This window comes from Narcine bancroftii, chromosome 13, assembly GCF_036971445.1.
Source record: "Narcine bancroftii isolate sNarBan1 chromosome 13, sNarBan1.hap1, whole genome shotgun sequence".
NCBI classification, from domain to species: domain Eukaryota; kingdom Metazoa; phylum Chordata; class Chondrichthyes; order Torpediniformes; family Narcinidae; genus Narcine; species Narcine bancroftii.
In genome coordinates, this window is record NC_091481.1 from 22,128,981 (window position 1) to 22,153,985 (window position 25,005).

The 25,005-nt window shown below is 38.6% G+C and overlaps 1 protein-coding gene across 18 annotated transcripts in view; it reads right to left on the reverse strand.

Moving 5' to 3' along the window:
* tbc1d22a (TBC1 domain family, member 22a) overlaps positions 1-25,005 on the reverse strand; it is a 227,141-nt gene that overhangs the window by 71,789 nt on the left and 130,347 nt on the right. For 14 of the 18 annotated variants that reach the window (XM_069909537.1, XM_069909522.1, XM_069909541.1 and 11 more), the window contains one exon: positions 10,431-10,526. The exons of 2 other annotated variants lie outside the window; for them this stretch is intronic. In XM_069909537.1, coding sequence (XP_069765638.1) covers positions 10,431-10,526 — 96 coding nt within the window. Of the gene's footprint in view, positions 1-8,613; positions 9,005-10,430; positions 10,527-25,005 lie in introns of those variants that run through there. 2 more of the 18 variants (XM_069909530.1, XM_069909531.1) reach the window with 2 other exon arrangements.

The window sequence follows — 25,005 nt, forward strand, 5'->3', positions numbered from 1 at the left end:
GAAATTTGCAATTAGTAGTGAAGAGTGTTTAACATTCATTCTGCTTACAGCTGATCATAACAGCACAGTGGTATGTAAAGATCTAAGGCTAATGAAAAGGAACATATTTAAATTGAACATCCTCTGTAAAGTCATGCACAAAATTCAAAATAGAGGCCAAAGATAGGATTGCAAGATCAAAATCAATAATGTTTTTAAAAAATATTCAGTATTTACAATTTGATCGCAGCAAGCAACAAGTGCAGTGAAACTCATGAAGGTGCAGTGTGGTTCAGGTTTCTGCATTAAACCATGCAAGTGTAGAAGTCAGAATGCTGATCAAGTCTTTTCTCATTTGTTCCACCACTGGTTCAAAATAACCAAGTTTTATTATTGACTTCTTTTACATTTTAATATTTATCATGTTTAATTAATTGGGTACCAAATATAAAACTTGGGATATTGCAACGATACAGAACAAAGGGCACAGCATCACAGGTGGTTACACTGGAGTGCGAGTCCATGAGTTTATGGATTGGAGGACTTCAGTTAGGTGCAGAGATTGGATCAGCTGGCCTTATTTTCCTTGAAAGTGGGAGGAGGTTGAGGGGTATCAAAAAGAGGAGAGCATTGGTGTAAGTTGAGAGGAAAGTATTTTAAAAGGGATTTCAAGGGAAAGTAAAGCACAGAGGCAGTAGTAGAGTCAGATACAATCACTATGTTTAGAGGCACTTTGAAAGTAAAGGCTCAAAAGGAGACAGACACATTCTGGGCAAATGGTATTAATATCAATGTGCAAAAAAATGGTTGGCAAGAACATTGTGGGCCAAGTGCTTACAGCTGATCATAACAGCACAGTGGTATGCAAAGATCTAAGGCTAATGAAAAGGAACATATTTAAATTGAACATCCTCTGTTGAGCTCCAAGTCTGTTATCTCCACAAATATTACAAGCTCATCATCCTGAATTACTTCCTCCAGAAAAAAAATAACACAAGCAAACAAAATTGGTTTCAAACTTAGTCATTTTATCGCCAGGTGTTGATAGTTTTCCATAATTCCACTTTCCTCTACTAACCCTCAATTTCTTGCTCCTTGATACATCTAAAAATCTTGAACTCTATGTTAAATACACTCAGTAAGTAACCTTCTTGGACAGTGAATTCCAAAGATCTGCTTTCATTTGGATGAGAGAATTTCTTCTCATCTTGTTCCTGTTCATCATTTTCAAATTGTAATCCTAGGTTCTCAACAACCCAGCTAAGGAAAGCATAATCTGCACACCTATTCTGTCAACCTCGTGAAAACTTCAGGTTTCAATTAAATCATTCAACACAATTTTTTTTTAATCCAGTAGTTTATGCACCTGGCCTGCTTAATATTTTGCACAAAAACAAATCAGCATTATGAACTGAAAGTTCATCATTACCCATTTCATTCACCACATAATTCTATTTTACTTTTCATACGACTATTTCTTCACTGAGAAGATGCAAAGTAGTGGCTTCCGGAACTGGCAAAGTCAAAGTGGGGCACACAGAAAGATTGGAATTTTAATGCTCCCTTGTGATCCAAGAGTGCCAAGCTCCCTAACTTTCATTTAGTTACTCCAAATAGAGATGGGACCATATTCTGAGCAGCTCATTGGATTGGATGCAGACCAAATTAATTAATATTTTAGCTGAAAGAACTGTTTAGGTCCCCAAATGGTGGGAAAGGACAGGCTAAAAGTGAAAACATTTAATCTCTTGCATGCAAAAGTGCTGAGGCTTTTGGTGGAAACTGAAAAGTGGACAAGTTATAAAGAGGAAGGATCCAATGAAAATACTGAAAGAGAAGAAAATGAAGAGGTCTTAGGTGGAATTCCATTGAAGATGACAAAAATTGCACAGTGGGGGGGGGGCGTGGCAAGATGGCGCAGAGTCTAGACGTGCAATCTTGACCTCTCTGGCCAGACTTTTAAATACCCGTTTTTTAACCCTTTGTTTCCAAATTTAAACTTTTTAAATTTTAGTTTAAAGTATTAAGGAATTATTATGGCCACTAATGGTACAAAGACTAAATCTCGTTCAAAAGAAAATACATTTTCAAAGTGCTGAAGATCTGGGGCCTAGACAACTTGAAACAGCCCCAGGCTCAATTTCTTCATTGCCTAAATCCCAAGGATCGCCTGTGGAGGCTGAAAAGGAAATGCATCAGGCAGCATTACAATCTGAAGAAGTTGTTTTTCTTCGTGAATGGATGAGAAGACAACAAGATGTGGGGGGAGACCAGCGGCAACTCCCTGAAGAAGTCGGGATGCCGTCGCTGGGTGTCCAGACCCACAGTAAATCTTTTAAAATGCCTTTTGTTGAATTGCAGCAGGAGCTGCAGTTACCTCGTTCTGCCACCATGTCAGAGAGAGCAGAGCTGAGATTTACGGATTCACAATATATTGTTCAACCTATGTTGACATCTCTAATGAATGAGATGGTTCAAATGAATGCTGGTATAAGTTCAGAATTAAATATGGTTAAGACACGTGTGGATGCATCGTTTGAAGAATTTAAAAAATTTCAGACTGCTTTTTTGGACTGTCAACAACAAGTGACTTCTAACACAGAAAAACTGTTGAAGGTGAAAAAATCAGTCATAGAATTAGGAGATCATGAGAAGAAGCTAGAAAGAAAAATAGATTATTTGGAAAATCAAAGCAGAAGGAATAATGTGAAAATTGTTGGTTTGGCAGAAGGTATAGAAGGACAAGACCCTCTTCGTTTCTTTAAAGACTGGATTCCGCAAATATTAGGGCAAGAATTTTTCTCTGGGGGATTGGCACTGGAAAGAGCCCATAGAGCTTTAAGAATACCCTCAGCTGGTCAAACCCTGAGACCGGTAATAATTTGATGTCTGAGTTATTTGGATAGAGAAGCAATACTTTGACTTGCAGTACAAAATGCAAGACAACGACAAACTCCATTATTGATTCAGAATAGTAGTCTTTTTTTTATCCTGATCTGAGTCAAGATGTCATTCAACGTCAACGTCGATTTAATCCAGTTAAAGAAGTTTTGTGCCGTAAAGGTTATAAGTCTACTTTTCATTACCCTACGGAGACAATTAATTTTGGTTTTTTGAAACTGATTGTGAAGCAATTATCTTTGCTGACTCATTGTCGGATATAAGAGGACAAAGACGTAGTCCACCATTATCTCCTAAAGAAAAATTTGGTAGTTCTGGAAACGGAAGAAATGGCAGAAATGGGAAAAATGGGAATGGAAAAAGTCCACCTCATTCCAAAATGGGATCTTCGAGACTGGAGTCTTTTGGATGAAAAGAAGAATTTTCTTATTTTATTTTTTCTTTTGTTATTATGATACTTGGATGTTATTGATTCTTTGGCTGGGGAGGGGGAGATTTGCACTAAGTTCTTTACTAGTCATCAGCCACTGGTGGGTGATCCACGCCCAATTTTTGTTTTGGGGATTACTACCTTTTGGTAGTTTTTTTTTTGGGGGGGGGTTTATTGTTTTTTTTTAGTTTTTTTTAACTTTTTTCTTAGTTTTTAATTTGTGATTTTTTTTATTTGAGGGCCTATATACGTTTATTTGAGTTTTTATATAAAGATATTATTGGTATTTAGTAATAACAGTAGATATGTCGAAGTTGAGGTTTGCTACTTTTAATGTTCGAGGATTAAATAGTATGATTAAACTTAAGCGAGTCTTGGCGTATATTAAGAAAACGAAAATTGATATTGCCTTTTTACAAGAAACACATTTGAATGTGAAGGAGAGTGTGAAATTAAAAGGGATTGGGTTGGGCATGTATATTTTTCTTCACTTAATTCTAGAGATAAAGGTGTAGCAATTTTGATGCATAAAAATTTATCTTTTGAATTACAATCAATGGAGAATATTATGATTAACCCGAGTTTTACCAGTAAGAGTTTATTCAGTTTATAAGAATGTTATTAATTTGAAGTGGACTGATCGAATTAAATATCTGGGTATAATTTTGAATTTTAATTATCAATCTTCATATAAATTAAATTATGCTCCATTAATGAAAAAAATTAAAACTGATTTGATTAAATGGAAAGATTTACCTATTAATTTAATGGGAAAGATAAATACAATTAAGATGAATATATTTCCGCGTATACGATATTTGTTTCAATCTATTCCATATTTACTTGATAAAATTTTTTTTCGAGATTTAAATAAAATGGTTAGGCAGTTTTTATGGAGGGGTAAATTTTCAAGAGAAGCTTTGAATAAATTAACTTAGAAATATGAGTTAGGGGGATTACGTTTACCACATTTTCAAAATTATTATGAGGCAGCCAACTTAGTTCATTGATGGATTTGGTACGGCCTCCTAGTTGGGCTAAAATTGAGATGGCAAGTATTTCTGAATTTGAAATACATCAATTTTTGTTTAGGTGGAATATGAATTTGTTACAATATAATGTGCCTATATCAAAACATTTAATGAAGTTATGGATAAAGAAAAATAAAATTATAGGTTCTTGGGGTAAATTATTGGCTTTGACACTGTTGTATAATAATCAACTTATTTCTTTTTCAATACATAAAGTTTATTGCATTGGAGATTTAAAGGTGTGGAAAATTTGGGAGATTTACCCTCGAGGGTAAGTCTTTTAATCAGATGATGGAAGATTTTGGTATTGATAAGAATTCTTTATTTCTTTATTATCAAATTCGATCTTTGGTAAAATGTATGTTTGGTAGAGATATGATTTTACCTAAAATGACTAAATTTGAGACTTCTCTTAATATAACCCAGAGAAGGGTTATATTTCATTTATGTATCAAATATTACAGGATGGTATGGATAAAAAGGGTTGGGATAGATCTAAAATTAAATGGGAAGCGGATATTGGTTTTACTTTTTCTGAAGAGGATTGGTTAGATATTTGTTATGATAGTGTAACTAGATAGATAAATGCACATTGTGCAATGATTAATTACAATTTTTTACATCAATTATATTTGACACCTGAAAAATTTTAAAAATATGGTTTTAATCAATCAGATTTGTGTTTTAGATGTGGTGATACAGTTGGAACTTTTTTTTCATGCTGTTTGGTCATATACAATCTTTTTGGAAGAAAATTCAATCGTTTTTAGAATATCTGTATAAGATTAAAATAGTTTTAGATCCAACAGTATTTTTATTGGGTAGTTTGCAACCTCTGAAAGGCTTGGGATTAGATAAGTTTCAGCTTGCTTTTGTATATTTAGCTTTATCCGTAGCGAAAAAATGTATTGCTAGTATGTGGAAAGATACAAATATGATTGATATTAATAGATGGCATAAAGAGATGAAATATTGCTTAATAATGGAAAAATTGCATATGTTTCGCATGATAATTATAATTTTTTTATTAATAAGTGGTTGTTATACTCAGAATATTTACATTTCAATTTATATTGATTAGATTTTAATATGTATATTTAACTTTTTTTAATATTCTTTCTTTTCTTTTTTTTATATATAAAAAATGTTCATGTTCATGTTTAATTGCTGTATTTGTCATATATTATTTGTTTTTTTAATGAATAAAGAAAGTTTTTTTAAAAATTGCACAGTGATTCATGGATTGGAGAAACTAGTGGGGTAGAAATTGAGGACCGGGAAACTATCCTTCGCCTGAAAAGCAGGGAAGATGGTGAGAACAAAAACTATGGGAAAGAAGGACTATACTTAGTGCAAATGCTACCCAAGGAAAAGAGGCTTCTTGGAGATATTTGTATGGAAAGTCTAATCACTGGAGCAGAAATTAGAGAGAGATATGGGGGAAATTAGTAGTTTTTAAAGAAATAAACATGGGAGGTGTTTATAAGCTTGCCATGTAGATTTGTTACAATTTATCCCATGAAGCAGAGATGGATGTCCAAAATAGGATAGTCCAGAAATAAAGCCAGAAAATGTTGAAATAATGGACTCTGGAATTCCCAAAAGCTTTGCATATCACAAATATATTCCTCCTTATTTTCTCTCTGTAATTGGCACCAACTCACAACTGTTACAATTTAATTGTTTCTTTTTTCTTGCCACCCTATTAATCTATCAGTCTGATGACTTGATAAATAGCTATCCATCCTACCAGTACAGAACTAACTTATTTTCTTCCCAGTTCTGATTAGTTTTGATTTGAAATGAAGATTCTGTTCCCTTTCCCATAGATGCTGGCTTGCCTGTGAAGTTCTTTCAGCATTTTCTGTTTTTATTTCAGATATCCAGTGAGGATTTTTTAAAGTTTATTACCGGCAGTTTTCAAACAAGAATTATTCAAAGATGTCCTTCAGATTTGCATTTTAAACTGAGTTGTTTTAACTTTAACCAAATTGAATTTTAATGCCTCTCACTAAATACTTAAATTCGTGATAAAAATTTAAAACTCTGGCCAAAAAAAAAATCAACTTTCTGCCTCTGGGTCTTCTAAAACACATTTGTTTAATCCATGTATGCTAATGCTATTTGTACAATACATTACACAAATGCTTAAATTTCATTTAAGTATTCAATACAAATGTTTTGAGGACCAGTCCAAATCTTTAAACCCTCACTGCATCAAACTTTGCAGAAGTAACATGATCTATATCAGTGATTTTCCAAACTGCTGCCCAAATTCACATTCAACCTTAAGCAATCCCTGTGTCATAAGTGCTCTGTGATTAGAAAGGGTATGTGAGTGGAAAGAAAGTTTGAAAACCAACGTTTTAATTGTACCTAATTGACTCGTTATGTGCACGGTTTCATAACTCCAAAGGAAATGGGCCAAAGGCAATTTTTCTCAGGCAACATATTTCAGTAATAATTGGGTCTAGAGCAGTGGTTTTCAATCTTCCCTTCCCACTCTCATACCATATTAAACAATCCCTTATAAAACAGAGCGCTTATGGTATAGAGATTGCTTAAAGTGAAATGCAAGCTTGGGGGCAGTTTGAAAACCACCAATCTATATTCATTAATATTTTGTTGAAGAGCAGTATCACCATGTTATTGTAGCAAAAAAAAAAAAAATAAGGTACGTTACTATTATTACAAGCCCGGAGGACCCCCAAAACCAGCAGCAATAGATATGCACCACAACACAGGGTTATTTCAACAAAAGTTGTTTTTAAATGATCTTTAAACATGAAAACAGAATCAAACTTTAACTTATCTCTATTAACTTAACTAAATCCAACTTAACCCCCTTCTAATTCTAAGCGCATGTGTATGTGATGTGTGTGTAAATGTAAGAAAAGTTCTTTGGTTCACAGTCCAGTCTCATTGGTTGCAGGCAATTCTTGTACTGTGCACAGAAGTTAGCATTAACAAAGTTCACCCGTCTTTGGTGCTTAGACAAATGATTACCACTCAGGAGGGTTCTTGCTGGTTTTCAGAGAGAGATTCCTCTTCCAGGCCATTTGCAACTGATTCCTTCTCAATCAGTCTTCTCCAGATGAGCCCCCTTCAGGGTTCTCCAGATGAGCCCCCTTCAGGGTTCTCCAGATGAGCCCCCTTCAGGGTTCTCCAGATGAGCCCCCTTCAGGGTTCTCCAGATGAGCCCCCTTCAGGGTTCTCCAGATGAGCCCCCTTCAGGGTTCTCCAGATGATCCTCCTTCTTTCAGGTCACCTTTCAGACAGACAGCCTTCTCCTTTGACCAGACAGTCTTCCAAAAGTTTGCTAGCTTTGTCCTTCTGGAACTGATTTCTCTCTCCTCTCTCTGTTTTCACACCCTTCCTCTCAGAGAAAAATTTTTCTGTCCCACTTGCAAAGATCACATGTTCCCAGGCAAGCTGTATGTTGATACTTTTTTGCCTCTTGCAAAAAGTACTTTGCAGAAGTCCTGCAAATATTCTGTGTTTTAAAATGCGTGTGTGCAAGCTGCTCTAGCAATTCCTCCCAAACCACCTCGAAATACCCTGTCACACTGTAAAGGATGAAGATTAGAATTTTGTATTCTATTATAAGGGAATGGGCCTCAGTTCTCCTTAATGCATTAAATATGCTTTCATTTGATACAAAAATTATGTTTTTTTTATTTCTATCAGTGCAAGAACAAAAATCTGGTAATGGTGCAGTTTTGGTAATGATAACATAAGGTGGTTAGCTCTTACTTTCCAATATATTCTGATCAGTTTTTTTTTTTAATCACTTTACGATAGTTAATTTGCAATTTCTTTGTGACTGAACGAGATTCCAAAACAATTGTGATTGCAAAGTTCAATACAAAATCTAAAAACTTTAACTTCTCCGTTTATGCATTCAGTTTTCTGTGACAGGACCATGTTTCAAGATTAATTCAAACACAAATTTCAGACAATTGATATTTAAAGACGTACATTAAATCCATGCCTCTGAAGAAAAATGGGAAATTGCAAGCAGTTTTGGTAAGAATACAATACTCATCCCCACACCAAGATCTACTTAACAAGTCTTTCTCATTCACCACAGGACAGAGATAGAACAGGAGCCTCATCACCACACTTATCACTTCACTGATCCGATGATCAGTGGAATAAAGAATGCCATGGAAATAAAGAAAAACTAGATTGCCAAAGGGTAAATAATCTAGAGATCTTGAGATTTAATGAAAAGAAATGAATTTTCAAGTTACACCAAGGGAAACCAATATTAAAGGGCGTATATCCAACCATGTTTTAATCAGTTTAATCATTCTGAACCTCAAGCTTCCCCTTGCATTCGACAGGATCACGGCTGTTCTGACGTTCCTCAAATCTCCCAGTCTACAATTTCCTTGTAACCCCTCAATTCCTTTGTTGATTAGAGAGCTCAGCATTTCACCAAGATTGGTGCCCCACAAGCTCCCTTTGGCTGGGAGTTAAAAAGATATCCAACTGTGAGAGAAGAAATTCTTCATTTCAGTCTTCAATGGAACCCCTGTATTTTGAAACCATGCTCTCTGGTTCTAGACTCCTCCCAGAGACGAAACATCCTCTCAGCATTTAACCTGTTCAGCCCATCAAGAAAGTTTGTGACAATGAGATCGCCTTTTATTCTTCAAAACTACAGTGAAAGAGAAACAATTACTTTTACAAGAACTTGTTTCAACAGACCCCAACTCTATGCAGGACTGTACATGAAAACTTGACTGCAATTATTGGTGTGTCATACTAGTCTTAATATAACCTGCTTTTCATTGCATTTAACACACTGTTTTAGTTGCTGTTAACCTAAAAAATTTCAATTTTTATGATGTGCTGTGAAATACACAAACCCAGTTGCCTGATTCTACTCCAAGTCAAACATCCTCTGAGCAAGTCCACAATATTGCTTCTTCAATCTTTATTTCAAGAGTTTGCGGAAAAACCAAATTTATTGTCTCATCCTGTTACAGCAAAAGCAAGACCCAACAAAGATTCCAGGAGGAGCTTCAAAAAAATTTGCATTTATTTCTCTTAATTGCAGTACTGATTGAACCTCTATTATCCAGCGCTCTGTGGTCTGGCATGTTTTGAATCTGCCGCCATTAGTACAAACTCCTTAGAGACAATGAGGGACTCAAACCCCGGTCCCGATCGCTGGTGCTGTAAAGGTTGAATCTGATGCGGGGGAGTCGTGCTGTCTGTAAGGAGTTTGTACTAACAGTGGCAGATTCAACCTTTACAGCGCCAATGATCAGGAATCGAGTCCTGCGTTGCTTGTGACGAGTTTGTAACTGACATCCCAATCGCTGGCGTTGTAAAGGCATTGCACTAACTGCTACGTTAACTTTGCAGCCCCGCAGTATTATATTTTGTTTTAAGCTTTGTTCTAACTTTGCACAGGGGGTCTATTAGGGGTCAATTTCTGTTTTCAGGCATTTTCTGTGGTCAGATCTCAATGTTGCCAGATTAAAGAGGTTCAACCTGTACTTTGAAAAAGGCAGAATTTTAATTGTTTCCTTAGTGGGAATGGAAGGAAATTGTTTTAACTTCATAAGCCAACATTTTAAAAAGTTACAGTGTGTCATTAAATAACATTTGTATAATTTTGTGTTGTCATTTTCATTATAAGCATGATATACTGCAGTTAATTGGGATTTTTGATTGATACAACTGAAAGAGACGAGTATGGGTTCCGAGACAGGGAGAGCAGGCTATCTATTGCCAGTATTTGAGAGGTAGATCAGAGACAAGGAAGTGGGTTAGATACAATGGAGATAGTTTTTTGTAGAATCCACAAAAATCACAATCAAATTGAATATGACTTGAGAGTTTAAATAGCAAGGTACAACTTATTGAGTATTGTTATAGTCCTGGGGAGATAATCCACTTATTAGCATCATAACATCATAAATAGTTACAAAAAAGTTACTCCTTGTAATACATCAAATAGTGCTTGACATTTGAGAGCATTGGATGTTTTAAATTTTGCCGCATGTTAAACGCAATTCTGATTGATAACAAAAGATAGGTATTGTTAACTGTATACAAAGAAAATAAACTCCCACCTGAAAATCTTTCTCTTCCATTAGTTCTTTTCTCCATCGGACAAGGAAAGCAGCACAAACGTACAAGTGGAAGTGAGAGAATCCCTCTGGTTCAGACTATAAGAAAAATACGTTATTTCTTATCATGAAAAGTAATTGCCTTCATCCTTTCCTTTCATTTATCTTCATTCTTTCCAATCCCTGATTTCAGTCAAGAATGGACATGAAAATGTCATTTCACTGTTGCACATATATGGATACATGATGTTTGTATCCAGTTCATACAGCTAATCTCAGAGTACCGAATGGGCTATTGATCAGAAGAGATTCCATAAATGAAATAAAAAGGAGCACAAGGTTATCGAAATAAATACAAAGAAACTCATTACTTCCTGAAGGACTGATCTAATCAGGCACTTACTCTCAACTGTACCAACAGAAATTAGTTGTAAAACTGGGACTATATACTTCGAAATAATAAGCCACAATGAGAATTCAGTACCTGAAATGAAGTTCTGTTCAACATCAGTAAGATTGGCAAGATAGTAAATAGCTAAAGATTGCCAAGATAGTAAATAGCTAAGGCCATGACTTAACAACTGACATATTATTTTAAACCGAAGTAATGAATAGATAAAACTGAGAATTCATTGATCAAGGCAGTATTTATTTTGAATGAGTTTTAAACATTTTCAAAAATGTTGTTATCCAATAAAAAAAAAAGAAATTAAACATCAAAAAAGTTGCCACGAATCAGGATATCTAAAAATGGTGAAACTTTTGAAATGCACGGCTTAACAATTGAATTACTTTTCAGTTCAGATATATATTATTTGGAAAATAAAATAATTATCATGTGAATGTTAATTGAAATAAAATAATCAAAAAAATGCAGTAAGTACTTGACTGCTATTTGCTTTCAAAAATTGAACTGAAAGTTTGTTTTGTTTGTTCTTTAAACAATTATTTTTAGCCATTCTAATCTGTCATAATTAATTCATCCCAATTTGTATAATCAAAATGCAAAACTGTAGATTGATGAAGGAAATGAAAATAGATGACTGAAAAGTTTGATCAAAAATGCCAAATAAAAGCAAGCTTTAAAATTTACAAATTTGGTCTGTACAGATTTTTTTTAGTGAAGCAAATTATCAACCTGTACTTTAACAAATACATTAAAAATGGGGTTGCCTGGACTTCTTTTGGTGGGAGGAGTTCTTCGTTGTTCAAAAAAATATTAATTGGAAGGAAAATTAGCATACTGATAAAGAGTTTAAGCATTGTTCCCTATTTGCCTTGGAGAAAAGAAATGTGATGCCTTCACAGCAAGATGCTATCTTGCCTTTCCACCACTGGAGAAACGCTTTGTAATCATTACTTGAGACAAAAATCAATCCTTCATTGAATTTAAAGTTGACTCAAATTCTTGCATCATAACCGCAAGTCAGCAATGACGAGCAGGCACAAGACAGTAGGGCAAAATAAAGTCCAGCCTAGATCGAATAAACGTGAGAATCTGGAAGGAAATGTGGAGACAAGAGGAGTGAAATGGAGGAAGAAAATTCAAGTTTGAAGTTGCGAAAGTGAGACGCTCACAGAGATGAACTTTATTACTGAAACATGCATTGAATTGGGTTCAAACAGAATTTGTGGCCTAAGACAGGAAAGAAAACCAGGAGTTTGAGAACCTCACCACAGCCTTCATCATTTAATAAAACACCATCATTGTGCATTCTCTGAGAGCATAACATGTGAAAGAACTGAAATGTACTTCAGCAATTACTGTTCTACCAAACAAATTGCAGTAGATGAGTTTCCATTGAAATTGTGCACTGGGAATCATCCATCCTGACCTGCTTTAAAAAAAAAGTCAGAATGTTCCGAGCTTCCTCTCCGAGGACTAAAACACCAATTTGAACACAAAGCAGCAAGCAATGAAAAGGAGCACCCATTTGCATTTTCACAGAGGAAGCTTAATCTTCATCATTGAAACTTGTACAGAACCTGCTGCACATATCGTGACTCAAGATTTTTTTTTTAAAAATAAGCATATGATACAAAAACAGAATTGCTGGATGAACTCAGCAGGCAAGACAGCATCTATGGGTACATAAGATCAGTCAACATTTGGAACCCTTAATCAAGACTAAAATTCCAAAATCCTTTCCAAAATTCAATGGCTAAGATCACAAAGCGAGATATTAAAACAAATCAAATTATAAGTCCCTTTCACACTTGCATCCCACTAAATTGGCCATTCAGTGTCCTGTGATAGGAATGAGGGTTTGGCTTTTCACACTTGGCCACTCCTAACTGGGACAGTGAATGGTTTCACACTTGCAAGGAGCCATCCCCAGTGATAGGACTGTTCTATCTTCTACCAGTGGCATCAATGGCGCATCGAGCGATGGTGGACCTGCCCTAAATCCTGGTCAATGTATTACGATATTGTGTATGAACAAAATTAATCATGCCCAATTATAACATAATTAAGCTTTATGTACAGCATGAACCCTCAGCCCCTGTCGTTCTTGTGCCGACCTATGTAAACTTTTAAGGAACTATGGGAAAGTGCTAGCAATAGTGGACAATTTTTAAACAGGGTGGGAAAGTTGGCAGTGCTTTAGCACATTATTTATAAAGACCGTGGGAAAAAGCGATGCCAAACCTGCCCTCCCAGAATTCCATGCAGCAGAGAAAGGGCTGTATACCCGGCTGCATACATGGAACATTTATAGAGGGGTTTCTCTACCGCAAAGTACTCTGGGAAGTCAGGTCTGCTATTGCTTTCTTCCCCACACTCGATAAATTGAGAGCTATAGCACTACCAATTTTTCCACGCTGTTTAAAAATTGTCCACTATTGCTATTTATTTCCTCTCTCTCTCCCACTGCGACTTTCCCATGGCAAGGTTTATACCTTCATTTTAATCTTTTATTCCTGCTCTCACGCAAAAACTTGCATCAGTTCAAACCCGCAATGCAATTGCCCCTTTCACACTGGCCTGGTTGCAACACCCGCGTCTGCAGATGCCAGGAATTGTACTAGGGGTCGAGGCCGTCAATCCCTGGTGTGAGATGACGTCATCTGACGTTGGCATTGAACTGATTTTGCTTTCACACTAGGCACTTTAAAGGCCGATTGGCATTTGATCCCTGGAATCACTTGCAAGATTCATACTGATTTTGGCCCAGAGTCTGATAGTGATGGCAAAACTGCTACCATCTAGTGTCATTATCCTGAATAACTGAAAGGTACATCATGATGCAAACTTGCATGCAAATTCAGAAATCCTACAGTTGATTGGAATGATTCACTGCAGCACAGCAGATGGTGCTACAATGCTCACCCAAGGAGAGCAGGGGCAGACAGGGCAAGAAGAAAACCACTGGAAATGGAAGAGATGCAGTTTATACGATGTGAATGGGAAATCTCTGTTCAAGAAAGGGAAAGCACTTGAAACCACTGCTTCTTATAACTTCCTGTAAAATCATTTCTCTGCACTCCACCTTCCCCTTCAACGGAAAAGATGTTCGATTTCTAACCTCCACTAGTTTTGATGCAAGGTTACTAACCTGAAACCTCAGCTCTTTTTCTCTTCATGAATATTTTCAACATTTTTTGTTTCCATTTCCTCAAATAACTCAGGTCAAAAAGGTGGTATAAAGCACTCTCAAAATGAATGGAATTAAATAAAAGCTCTGGAATTGAAGATGACTCTGGACAGGATATTAGCTGAAATTTTTATAAATGTATCAAAATAAATGTTTCCTTGCTTTCCAATAGACTTCTAATCCATTTTTAAATATTTGGGTTCATTGAACCACTTATCTTGTGTGTTTATGCTTTGATAGTTTTCCAATTACTCTTTATCCCCCTAACACTTGGTTTGTGAACATTCTGGCTACAGTTGAAGACGCTTAGCTGACTGCCAGCTTCTTTAAACTTTTTCTCAGTCAGGGTCAGCCACCCACATTACATTTCAATATCGGGCAATACCCTCATGTGGAGTAGTCTCACCATGAGGAAATCATGGCCCACTGCTTCCCCAACAATTATGTCAGTGGGGCCCCTGTATGTGTGCCAGACACCTCACAGGTCTCTTAGTCTGAGAACTGGAAAATGTGTAGGCTTGTGCTGTCCCATTGAACTTCATAGTGAAAACACAATGCTGGAGAAACTCATCAGTATACTTTATGTAGCAAAGATAAAGATACATAGCCAATGTTTTAGGCTTGAGCCCTTCATCAAGGTATGGAAAAGTATCAGCAGGTGTGCACACAAAATGGTAGCAGGGAGGGACAGGGGAAGGAGCATGATCCCAAAGGCAGAGGGTAATAGATGATAAGGGAGGGAGGGCATAGCAGCATGCAGGGGGAGGAGGGATTGCTCGGTGAGGAGAGAGGGAAGGGGCTGAAGAACTAAGGGAAAGAAAACAAGAGGAAAGAGAAGGAAGAGAGTATGGAGAGTAGGTTAGCAGAAACTAGAGAAGTCAATGTTAATGCCATTCGGTTGTAGAGTGCCCAAATGGAAAATCAAGTGCTGTTCCTCCAAATGACAGATGGTCTTGGTGGAATAGTAGGAGGCCATGGACAGACATGCGTGCATGGGAGTGGGACACAGAATTGAAATGGTTGGCCACCTGAAAATTCCTGTCACTGATGTGGACAGAGCAAAGGTGCGCAGCAAAGTGATCTCCCAGTCTGCGACCAGTCTCTCTGATGTAGAGAAGGCCACAAAGGGAGCATAGGATGCAGATCACTCCCACAGATCCACTAGTGAAGTGTTGCTTCATTTGAAAGGACAGTTTGGGCCCTGAACTGTGATGAGGGCGGAGGTGTGGCCACAGGTCTGGCACTTCCTGCAGGCGAATGTGTCAGAGGCAATTAGTGCAGAGGGATGAATGGACAAAGAAGTCATGAAGGATGCAATCCCAACAGAAAGCAAAGAGGGGAGACGGGAAGATGTGTCTAGTAGTGAGATCATGTTGGAGGTTGTTGGAATTTATGTAGGATGTGTTGGATGAGGAGGCTGGTGGGATGGGAGGCAAGAAGGGGAAATCCTGTGTTTGTTTGTGTCTGGGGATAGAGGGGGCCAGGGCAGATGAATGGAAAATGGAGGAGATACAGGTAAGGCCTCAGTAGTTGGAGAGGAAGCTATGTTTGTGGAAAAAAGCAGTGAACCACATCAATAAACCAAAGACTCTGCCTTATTTTGACTTTTATGCATTATTTTTATTTTTTGTTGTAAGGTGGTTTATATGAATGTTTGCACTGTGAAGCTGGTGCGAAATAACAAATTTCATGACTTGTTCATGACAATAAATTCTGATTTCAGATGATATGGACTGGAAGACCTCATCTTGAGAACAGATGTAGCAAAGGCAGAGAAATTGTGAGAAGAGAATAGAATTCTTGCAGGGGTCTGGGTGTGAGGAAGTGTCGTCGAAATGGCTGTGGAAGATGGTGGGTTTGCAAAATATCTCTCCCAAGATGGAAACAAAGATCAAGAAAGGAGAATGTTGTCAGAAATAGCCCAGGTGAATTTGAGATCAGGATGCAAGCTGGCAGTGAAGTGAATGAAGTTGACAAGCTCATCACGGGTGCATGACGCAGCCCCAACTTCCTAGTGAACCCAGTTCATTGGAAAAAGAGCAGTCTGCAGCACTGACTGCAGAGCCAATGCTATAATCAGTTTATAGCCATGCCAGTGAATCGGAACCATGCCCAAAGGCGCAAATCAGCCAGGCGATATATTTGCCCAAATCATTTTGCTTCATTGGCATTATTGTGTGAAAACCTTGCTCAGTTTTCCCCAGAAAAATGAGAAATAAATTCTAATTATTTGAGGATTACTAAACAAACCCTTTTACAGAAATTTAAAGTTATGACAGCGGTTGTAGACTTGCACTGGCGTGCATTGGACTACACAACAATGTGTCCTGAGGATCTGCTGATTTGTGAATGGAAAAGTTGATGAGGATGTGAAGAAAAGTGGGATAAGTATACAATTAGAGTAAATTAATACTTGATAGTTAACGCTGATTCAATTGGCCAAAGAATGTGTTTCCAATGCTCCGCTGCTCTGACTACATCTATGGCTTTGCTTTCTAAATCGAAGTCAATCAGGCAGCATAACTCCGCAAGTTTATGCCTCTTCGAAATGAAAAACCTGGATGAACCAAGTTTCAAGTGGTGGTGGCAGAAAACACAAAAGCATTTTCAAATAAAGACCAGTGTCTTGCAATAGTGACTAATACAGTTTGAGAGCAAATGTGTGGTGACGCATTTCTGTATATAATCATGGACATTCGGGTTCTAAAACATTAGCTTTGTAGTTGAAGCCACAAACTCTTCACCTTTAACATCAGAAAAGCAGAGTCCCATTTATAAGTTATTACTCTCTTAAATGTTATTTTTACAGTGTGCAATTTAGCATAGTCTAAAAGCTATCAATGTGAAAGGTGATAAACATGCCATATTAAAGTCAAAGATAAAAACCAAGTACATTGCATTCAAATGATAAACACTTAACTTGCTTCCTACCCTTGCAATAATTAAAGCAGCCATTTAAGGGCTCAGTGTACTACGTATTGAACCAACTTTGGCATCTTAAGATTGAATCCCAGATAAGAAATTTTAAGAGTTTAAACAAAAACATTCCTATTCTATCATACAAAAATAATTGTGTATAATAGAAAAATAATTTTAAGGAAATATGTTTGGGGCTTCAATTTTAGTTGTTGCAGATTTAATGACTTAACCGATCAAATAGAAATCACAGTTGAATCAAATACAAATAGCAAATGTTCTAATTAGTCATTTTAGAAACATAAAACTGGTTTCATAATAACAGCATTTTGTCAAAGTCAATGAAGACTATGTACTTTTTCACATCTGTTATAATCCTTCCAACATACTTATCAATAATTAGTACATGATTTAAAAATAATAACATTTTTAGGAAGTAGTTCATTGGAACTAGCTTGATGGCTGAACGTTGAGATGAAAAGTGTCAAATTCCTGTATATTTTTTTTTAATTGACCATTTATTGTGGAAATATTCACCTCCAGGACACACTGCTTCTAAGTGAATTATTTATCTCAACCAAATGAATCCATAAAAAGCAATGTACTAATGACAACACAGGTAATCATCTAACGATCTTGTGACCATCTATTGGTTTGGACAAGGTAGGAATAGTGTTCTAAAATTCTAAAAAGCAATTTTGGCAATCTCTTCATGGTTTCCAATTTCAAACCAGAAATTCGTGTCTCAGTTCCAAACAAAAATCAAAAACAATGCTTCAAATCTCACTAATTTACTGCTATTATCTGTCACTGAGGTGGAATCAAACAAGATTATTTAAATATTATAAATGTTGATGAGAGACAGACTGATGCAAATGCAATGTGAACAGACAAATACAAACCAAGGTAGATTCATCAAAGCAAGGAAAAACAGTGATATGAAAACTGCAGTAAAGTCACGCAATATGGCAGCATTGTTGCAACCAATGACACAAATTAGTCACCAGTAAAGAGTAAAATTCAACACATGGTTCTAAGTTACAATGGAGTTCATAGAACCTGAAATTTTGTGGTCACTCGTTCTCACTGCTCCCCAACCAACCAAAGAGTTTTCATTTGTTTAGAAAACATCTTCTTGGGACTTCTTTGCAAGCATGTCCCTGAACAGCCCAAGACCAAGCGGAAACAATTTGACAGAGGCAAGATGAAAGTCTGCAGACACTGTGATTGTTGCAAATTACACAAAAATGGTGGAGGAACTCAGGAGGACATCCATAGGAGGGAAAGATTTTTTTTTTCATTTTAAACTTAGACATATAGCATGGTAACAGGCACTTCTGGCCCACATGTCTATGTTGCCCAAACTCCCCAATTGACCTACAACCCCCATGCTTTTTGAAGGATTGGAGGAAACTGGAGCACTTGGGGGAAACCTACGTAGACACGGGAAGAGAACACGAGAGACCATAGATGCTAGAATCTGGAGAAACACAATCTGCTGGAGGAACTGAGAAGGTTGTTGAACATCAGTGGAAGAAAAATAAAAAGTTTCAGGCCTGCAACCTTGATGCCTCTCAACTCGCTGAGTGCTTCCTACAGATGGAGTGTGGTTCCCCATTCCCTCAGTTATTTTAACTCCATTCCTTAGAAAAGGATTCAGGTCTGAAACATTGGCAACCAGCAACCCTGGTTCGAATTCAGCGCTGTCTGAAAGGGGTTTGTATGCTCTCCCTCCTCCTCCAATCTCTGAAATTTCCTTTTCACCTTAAATCTGTACCATATAGTTTTTGTTTCTCTTGCCCTAGAGAGGAAAAGAAACCTGACAATCCTGATTTTGTCCCCAATAATCCTCAAAGTTTACCCCTAAGTCTCCCACATTCTAACCCTAACCCAGCCTATCTAATCACTCCTTGCAAGTCCTCAATTCTAAGCAACATTCGAGTCTCTCTCTCTCTTGTGCTCTTTCTAATCTTTCCTGCACTGTGGTAACCAGAACACTCCAAGTGCAGTCTGAACAATGGTTTGTGCAGGCAGTGTAATATTACCAATGGATTTTGCAGCTTCAGGTTTTGATAAAGCTTTTGATACAAACTACGCAAGATTCAAAGTTCTTTCAGATAACCAGCCAAAACCTAACTTGACAAGCAGAAAATTGTGGTTAATGGAAAGCATTTCTACATGAAGATACATTACCAACAAAGTTCCATTGGGATCCATTCCCAACAGCTACACTTTGCAATTCATCTTTTACATCAAATTTGTGGATAACAGATTCACATGACACTGAGTCCTTAATAGGATTCCCAAAGAGAAAAAAAACTATTTATATTCAATGGTGGAAGTATCTATTAAATTTTGTTAATGGAAGAAAACAGTGCATCATATTCATCGAACAACTTAATGCCAAGTATAATAATACTATGTATGGAAATGCTTCAAGTAAGAAAGCAAAGCCAATGAATGCATTGCTATTTATGGAAACAAAGCAATTTAGTTCATTTGCGCCATGTCAGCCACAACAGTTTGTGGGAGAGGACACTAGAGATTGCTGTGATGGGAGAGGGAACAGGCACTGAAACAGCAGCCGAGAGGGAGTCAGAGAGGGGGCGGACCCAACAGAATGCAGAGAGAGGAAGATGGGTCTGGTGGTGAGATCATGCTGTGGATGACATAAATTGTGGGGCATAATACGTTGGATACAGCTGGTGTCTTCCTGAGTTCCTCCAGAATCCTGTTCTTGTTACATCTGGGGGAAGAGGGGCCTGGGCAGATATGCGGGAAATGGAGGATATGCAGGTCAGGCTGAGTTGATAGTGATAGAGTGGAAGCCACATTTGTTTGAACAAGGACATCTTAGAGGATCTGGAATGAGGATCCTCATGGGAGGATCTTAGAGGATCATCATGGGAGCAGATGCGACAGAGATGGAGGAATTGAGAGAAAAGAATAGAATCTTTGAAGGGGAACTGGGTGTTACTAAGTGGCATTAATTGTGGGAGTTGGTAAGTTTTTTAAAAATGTTTGAACAAAACTGGTCTCCCATAATGGAGACAGAGAGATCAAGAAACTCCCATTGTTGCCTTCTCTACATCTGGGAGATCGCGTCACTGAGTGCCTTCACTCTGTCCGCAGCAATGAAAGAATCTCCCTGTGGCCAACCATTTCAATTCTGCATCCCAATCCTACATCGACGTGTCGGTCCATGGCCTCAGGCATTGCCAAACCAGGGCCGCCCTTAAATGAGAGGAGCAATGCCTCGTATTTCATCTGGGCCCTCTCCAACCGGATGGCATGAACATCAATTTCTCCATTCTGTTTCTGTTCCAATGATTCCGTTCTTCTCCATCCCTCTGTCTCCTGCTCTCCACCCCAATTCCTAACCATTCACAGAGATGTCCCCTTCCCTTCTGTTTTCTCCTGTCCTCCCTTATCCACTTTTTACCTCTTGCCTGTGCTCCTTCTCCCACCATTTTATTCAGGTGCCTGTTGACATCTTGCTCACACATTGAAAGGCTCAAGCCCAAAATGTTGGTTATCTATCATTATCTTCATGTGACCTGCTGAGTTCTTCAACATTGTTTTTCAACACTCTTAGCTCTGAATGCAGCGCAAGAAATAAGTACAAAAGAAAGCCACCCAACCCTTCAAGCCTGCTCTGCCATTCAATGTAATCATGGCTGATCTGATGATAGGCTCATCTCCACCTGCCTGCCTTTTTCCCCTAATTCTCCTATGTAAAAATCTATCCCATGTTGTCTTAAATATATTTAGTGAGGTCACCTCCACTGCTTCAATGGGCAGTGAATTCCATAGATTCACCACCCGCTGGGAAAACCCGTTCCTCCTCATCTCGGTCTTCATTCTACTGCACTGAATCTTGGGTGTATGTCCCCTAGTTCTCACCTCTCCCACCAATACCTATCTCTATCTTATCTATGCCATTCATAATTCTTCTTACATTTCTGTAGCACTCCTTCCCATTCTCTAAATTCCAGTGAGTACAGTCCCTGATGACTCAATTTCTTCTCATAAACTAACCCCCTCATCTCTGAAATCAACCAGGTGAACCAACTCTGCGCAACTTCCAAATCCAGCACCCTTCCATAAGTAAGGAGACGAGACCTCTACACAGTATTCCATACGAGTCCTTACTGTTGAGCATCAGCCTGCCCTGCTGTACATCATGATGCCCACATTATGATGCCACCCATATATTTATGTCAGTGGCCAAGTTCATCTGATGGTATTAAAAAAATGAGAAAGCACTACGTCTCCGAGTCCTAATTGCGTAAGTGCATACACAACACTCATCAGTACCTTATACAGTTGCAGAATTACCTCCCTGCTCCTACATTCAATCCCTCCATCAATGAAGGCCAACATTCCATTTGCCTTCTTGATAGCCTGCTGCACCTTATATGATTCACGCACAAGCACTTGCATGTCCTTCTGCACGGCAGCCTGGTGCAATCGCTTGCCATTTAAATAATATTCTGATCTTCCATTTTTCCTCCCAAAGTTGATAACCTCACATTTGCCAGACCCTTGCCCACTCACTTAAGCTGTCAATCGGAGACTCAGTTAAAAGGTTTTTTAAACTTTGAAAATTATTTATTACTGATTTTTTTTTTCCAGCATTGCAGTTTATTTGCATTTCTTTCTTGGTTACATTTCTCATTTTCATAGAGTACTTATCTTCTTGTTTACAGTTACTGCTAAGTAGAATTCTGCCTGGCCTGCAGGAAAAACAATCTCAGGGTTGGATGTGATCATGTATGCACTCTGATAATAAATTTGAACTGGTCAAATTTGAACGATAAGCTCCATTTCCATCCAGCAAAGGATGCCTCATCTCCACAACTGGCAAATCCATATAACCATTTACGGAGCGGAAACAGGCCATGTTGGCCTTTCGAGTCCGCACCGGTTCACTGATTTTGTGCGCCCTCTTCAGGCATTGGTCCCAGTTTGTATGACTCGGTCTTGCACTCGTTATGAAACACCTTGGAGGTGCAGTTTGTTACCAGTTTGTTTGACTCGGTCGTGCACTGGTTGTGAAACACCTTGCAGGTGCAGATTGTTGCCGATTTTGTGACTCGGTCGTGCACTCAAACACCTTGAAGATGCAGATTTTTACAGGTTTGTTTGACTTGGTCGTGCACTCATGATGAAACACCTTGCAGGTGCAGTTTGTTACCAGTTTGTTTGACTTGGTCTTGCACTCGTTGTGAAACACCTTGCAGGTGCAGATTTTTACCGGTTTGTTTGACTTGGTCTTGCACTCGTTGTGAAACACCTTGCAGCTGCAGATTTTTTACCGGTTTGTTTGACTCGGTCTTGCACTCTTTGTGAAACATCTTGCAGGTGCAGTTTGATACTGGTTTGTTTGACTCAGCCGTGCACTTGTTGTGAAACACCTTGCAGGCCATCCTGCTGGTCTCCCAAATCAAGCATTCATACAGGAGGACCTACATGTGAAGTTGTCTCTCTTTACTTCTGCACAAACTGCGCTCTCAGAACAGGAATTTGGTTAAATCTGTGCAATTATCATTGATAACATTTAGAACACTAAAGCATGGGCACCAACATTTCTGAAACCAAAATCAGTAGCTTTTCTGATGAGATTTGCCTTTTACTAACCGATCAAGGCAGCAGCTCCACAGGAAATTTGAAATTAAACCATGATAAAAAACACCTCTGAAAATTAGTTCACAAAGGCCATAAACCCATAAATAAAGGCATCTCTCACTGTACACAACTGTGCCTCATTGAGCATTGCCACACTCCTCCGCACAGCATCAAAGTATTTGAGACTTGGATTATTCTTCATCTGCAAACCTCCCGACCAATAAGAGGAACTCAGTTCAGAGCTGACCTCCTTTGCCTTATCCTGTGCCCTGATTCAAATTAAAACCATTTGATAAAATTGATCCTTTTTCCAGCCGGCCTTCATGTTTTGTCTTTGGGATTTGCTGGTTTATTGTTTCCAGGCCCTGCCAGTTTCCCTTGTGCTTTAGTCACCACAATTTGTGCAATACTCAAATGGAGCCTCAATAAAGGACTGTTAAGGATCACAAAAGTGCAACCATTCAGAATTATTTTAAGATGAACATTTTACAAAATTTCCAGGATTTTAATCTGGATTCTTAGTGTGCACAGTTTACGGCATTTCCTTCGATTAAAAAGTACCAGTACCTATGTTGTCCAATTCCAATATTTTGCACACTCAGAGCAAGAAACAGGCCCCACATGCCTATTTCTACTCATCCCATTCACTGTTACTTCAACCAAGTACTTGGCAATTTAAAGTTCAAGTTTATTGTCAGAGTACATTCATGACATCTCATCCAGCCAGAGGTTTTTGTTTCTCTCTGAAGGCCAGGAAGAATTCTATTTATCAGTCACTGGAAACTATACACTAGAAAGACAAGTTAAAAGAGAAATGTAAAGGGTTGAACTTGAAATATTGCAAATGTTTATTTTGTGGTTTTAAATAAAGAAGATACAAAGAAAGAAATGTAAACAAGCTGAATGTGCAATACCAAAAAAAGATCAATATTGAGTAATAAATAATGTGGCATGTAAAAATCCTTTATGGAGTCTCTGATTGAAGTCTGATGGTGGAAAATTCGCAACTGTTCCTAAGCCTGGTGGTACGCGTCATGTGGCAGGTATATCTCTTTCCTGATGGCAGCAGCGGGAACAGAGCACATCCTGGGTGGTGTGGATCCTCGATGATTGCTGTCATTCTCCAATGGCAGCATTCCATGCAGATTTTCTCAGTGGTAGAGGGAGTTTTGCCTGTTTTGTGCCTGGCTGTCTCCAATACCTTTTGCAGGGGTATTGGTGCCCCCATACCAGGCAGTGATGGAGCTGGTCAACATACTTCGTACTGCACACCTGCAACAGTTCACCAGGTTTTCTGATGTCACACCGAACTTCAGCAAACTCCTGAAGAAGTAGAGATGTCGATGTGTTTTCTTCGTGATGATATTGATAGGTTGGGTTCAGGAAAGGTCCTGTGAAATAGTGACTCCCAGGAATTTAAATTTGTTCACCCTTTCCATCTCTGATCCACCAATGATCCCTGGATCGTACACCTCTGGTTTTCCCTTCCTAAAGTCTACAATCAGCTCCTTGGTCTTGGTAACAATTTGCCTTTTTATAGAAGAAAAAAAGTGAACGTAAAGGCTGATATTCTCTCCCATTACATCGATTCACTTATTTCATAAAAACACCATTGGTGGATGCTGGTTGTGGACTCCGATCCTTCCAGGGGTGGGGGGGGTGGGGGAGATTGTCTCACAGGTGAACCGAGTTGCTCCACCTCCCTCCATAAAGGCAATGCTGCTGAAGGTTCTGCTTAGGGGTGGGGCTGATGGCATCACGATGACACTGTCAGCCTGTGACCCAGGAGGCACCTCCAGGGCTTCTATGGTGATTGGTACTGGGGTTAGGGCTCCCTCCTGCCACCCAGAAATGTCCTCTTTCTGTTCCCCCTCCACCTCTCACTCCTTCACCAGGGCCGTCAAGACCGAGAAGCAGGAGAGAGCAGGAATGGACATTCAAGGTGAGGGGAAGTGGAGGGAGTCCAGCCCAAAGAGCATGGAGGCCCTGTGGGGGCAAGGAGAGTCAGAGCCCACTGTGCCACTGGGGCCAGAGGGCGAAGGGACCTAGTTGCTGAGCTCCCTGGCCCGGTAGGAAAGAGGACAGATGCTGAGGAGTGGAAACAAAGAAGCAGAGCTGGGGAGTCCAATGGGATGCAAGAAGGGAGTGAAGAACCATGTTCAGTGTGCTGGAGGAAGAAGAGCTGGAAGAAGGATCAATGGCTGTCTTCATTTCAGCTGTGTGGAAGATTATGGGTAACGAAGACAACCATTGCTCAGTGCGAATGTTAGACCACGGCAACGGGCGGCATAACTGCACGACTCATCGCTCTCAATACAGACCTATTAGCCTTCTCCATAAAAAGTCCGCCTTCCCCCCACTCTCACTCTCCCCAACCCCCCCCCCCCCCAACACCATGGATCCAGCCTCAACGTGGTGTTGCTCCATAAAAACACCTA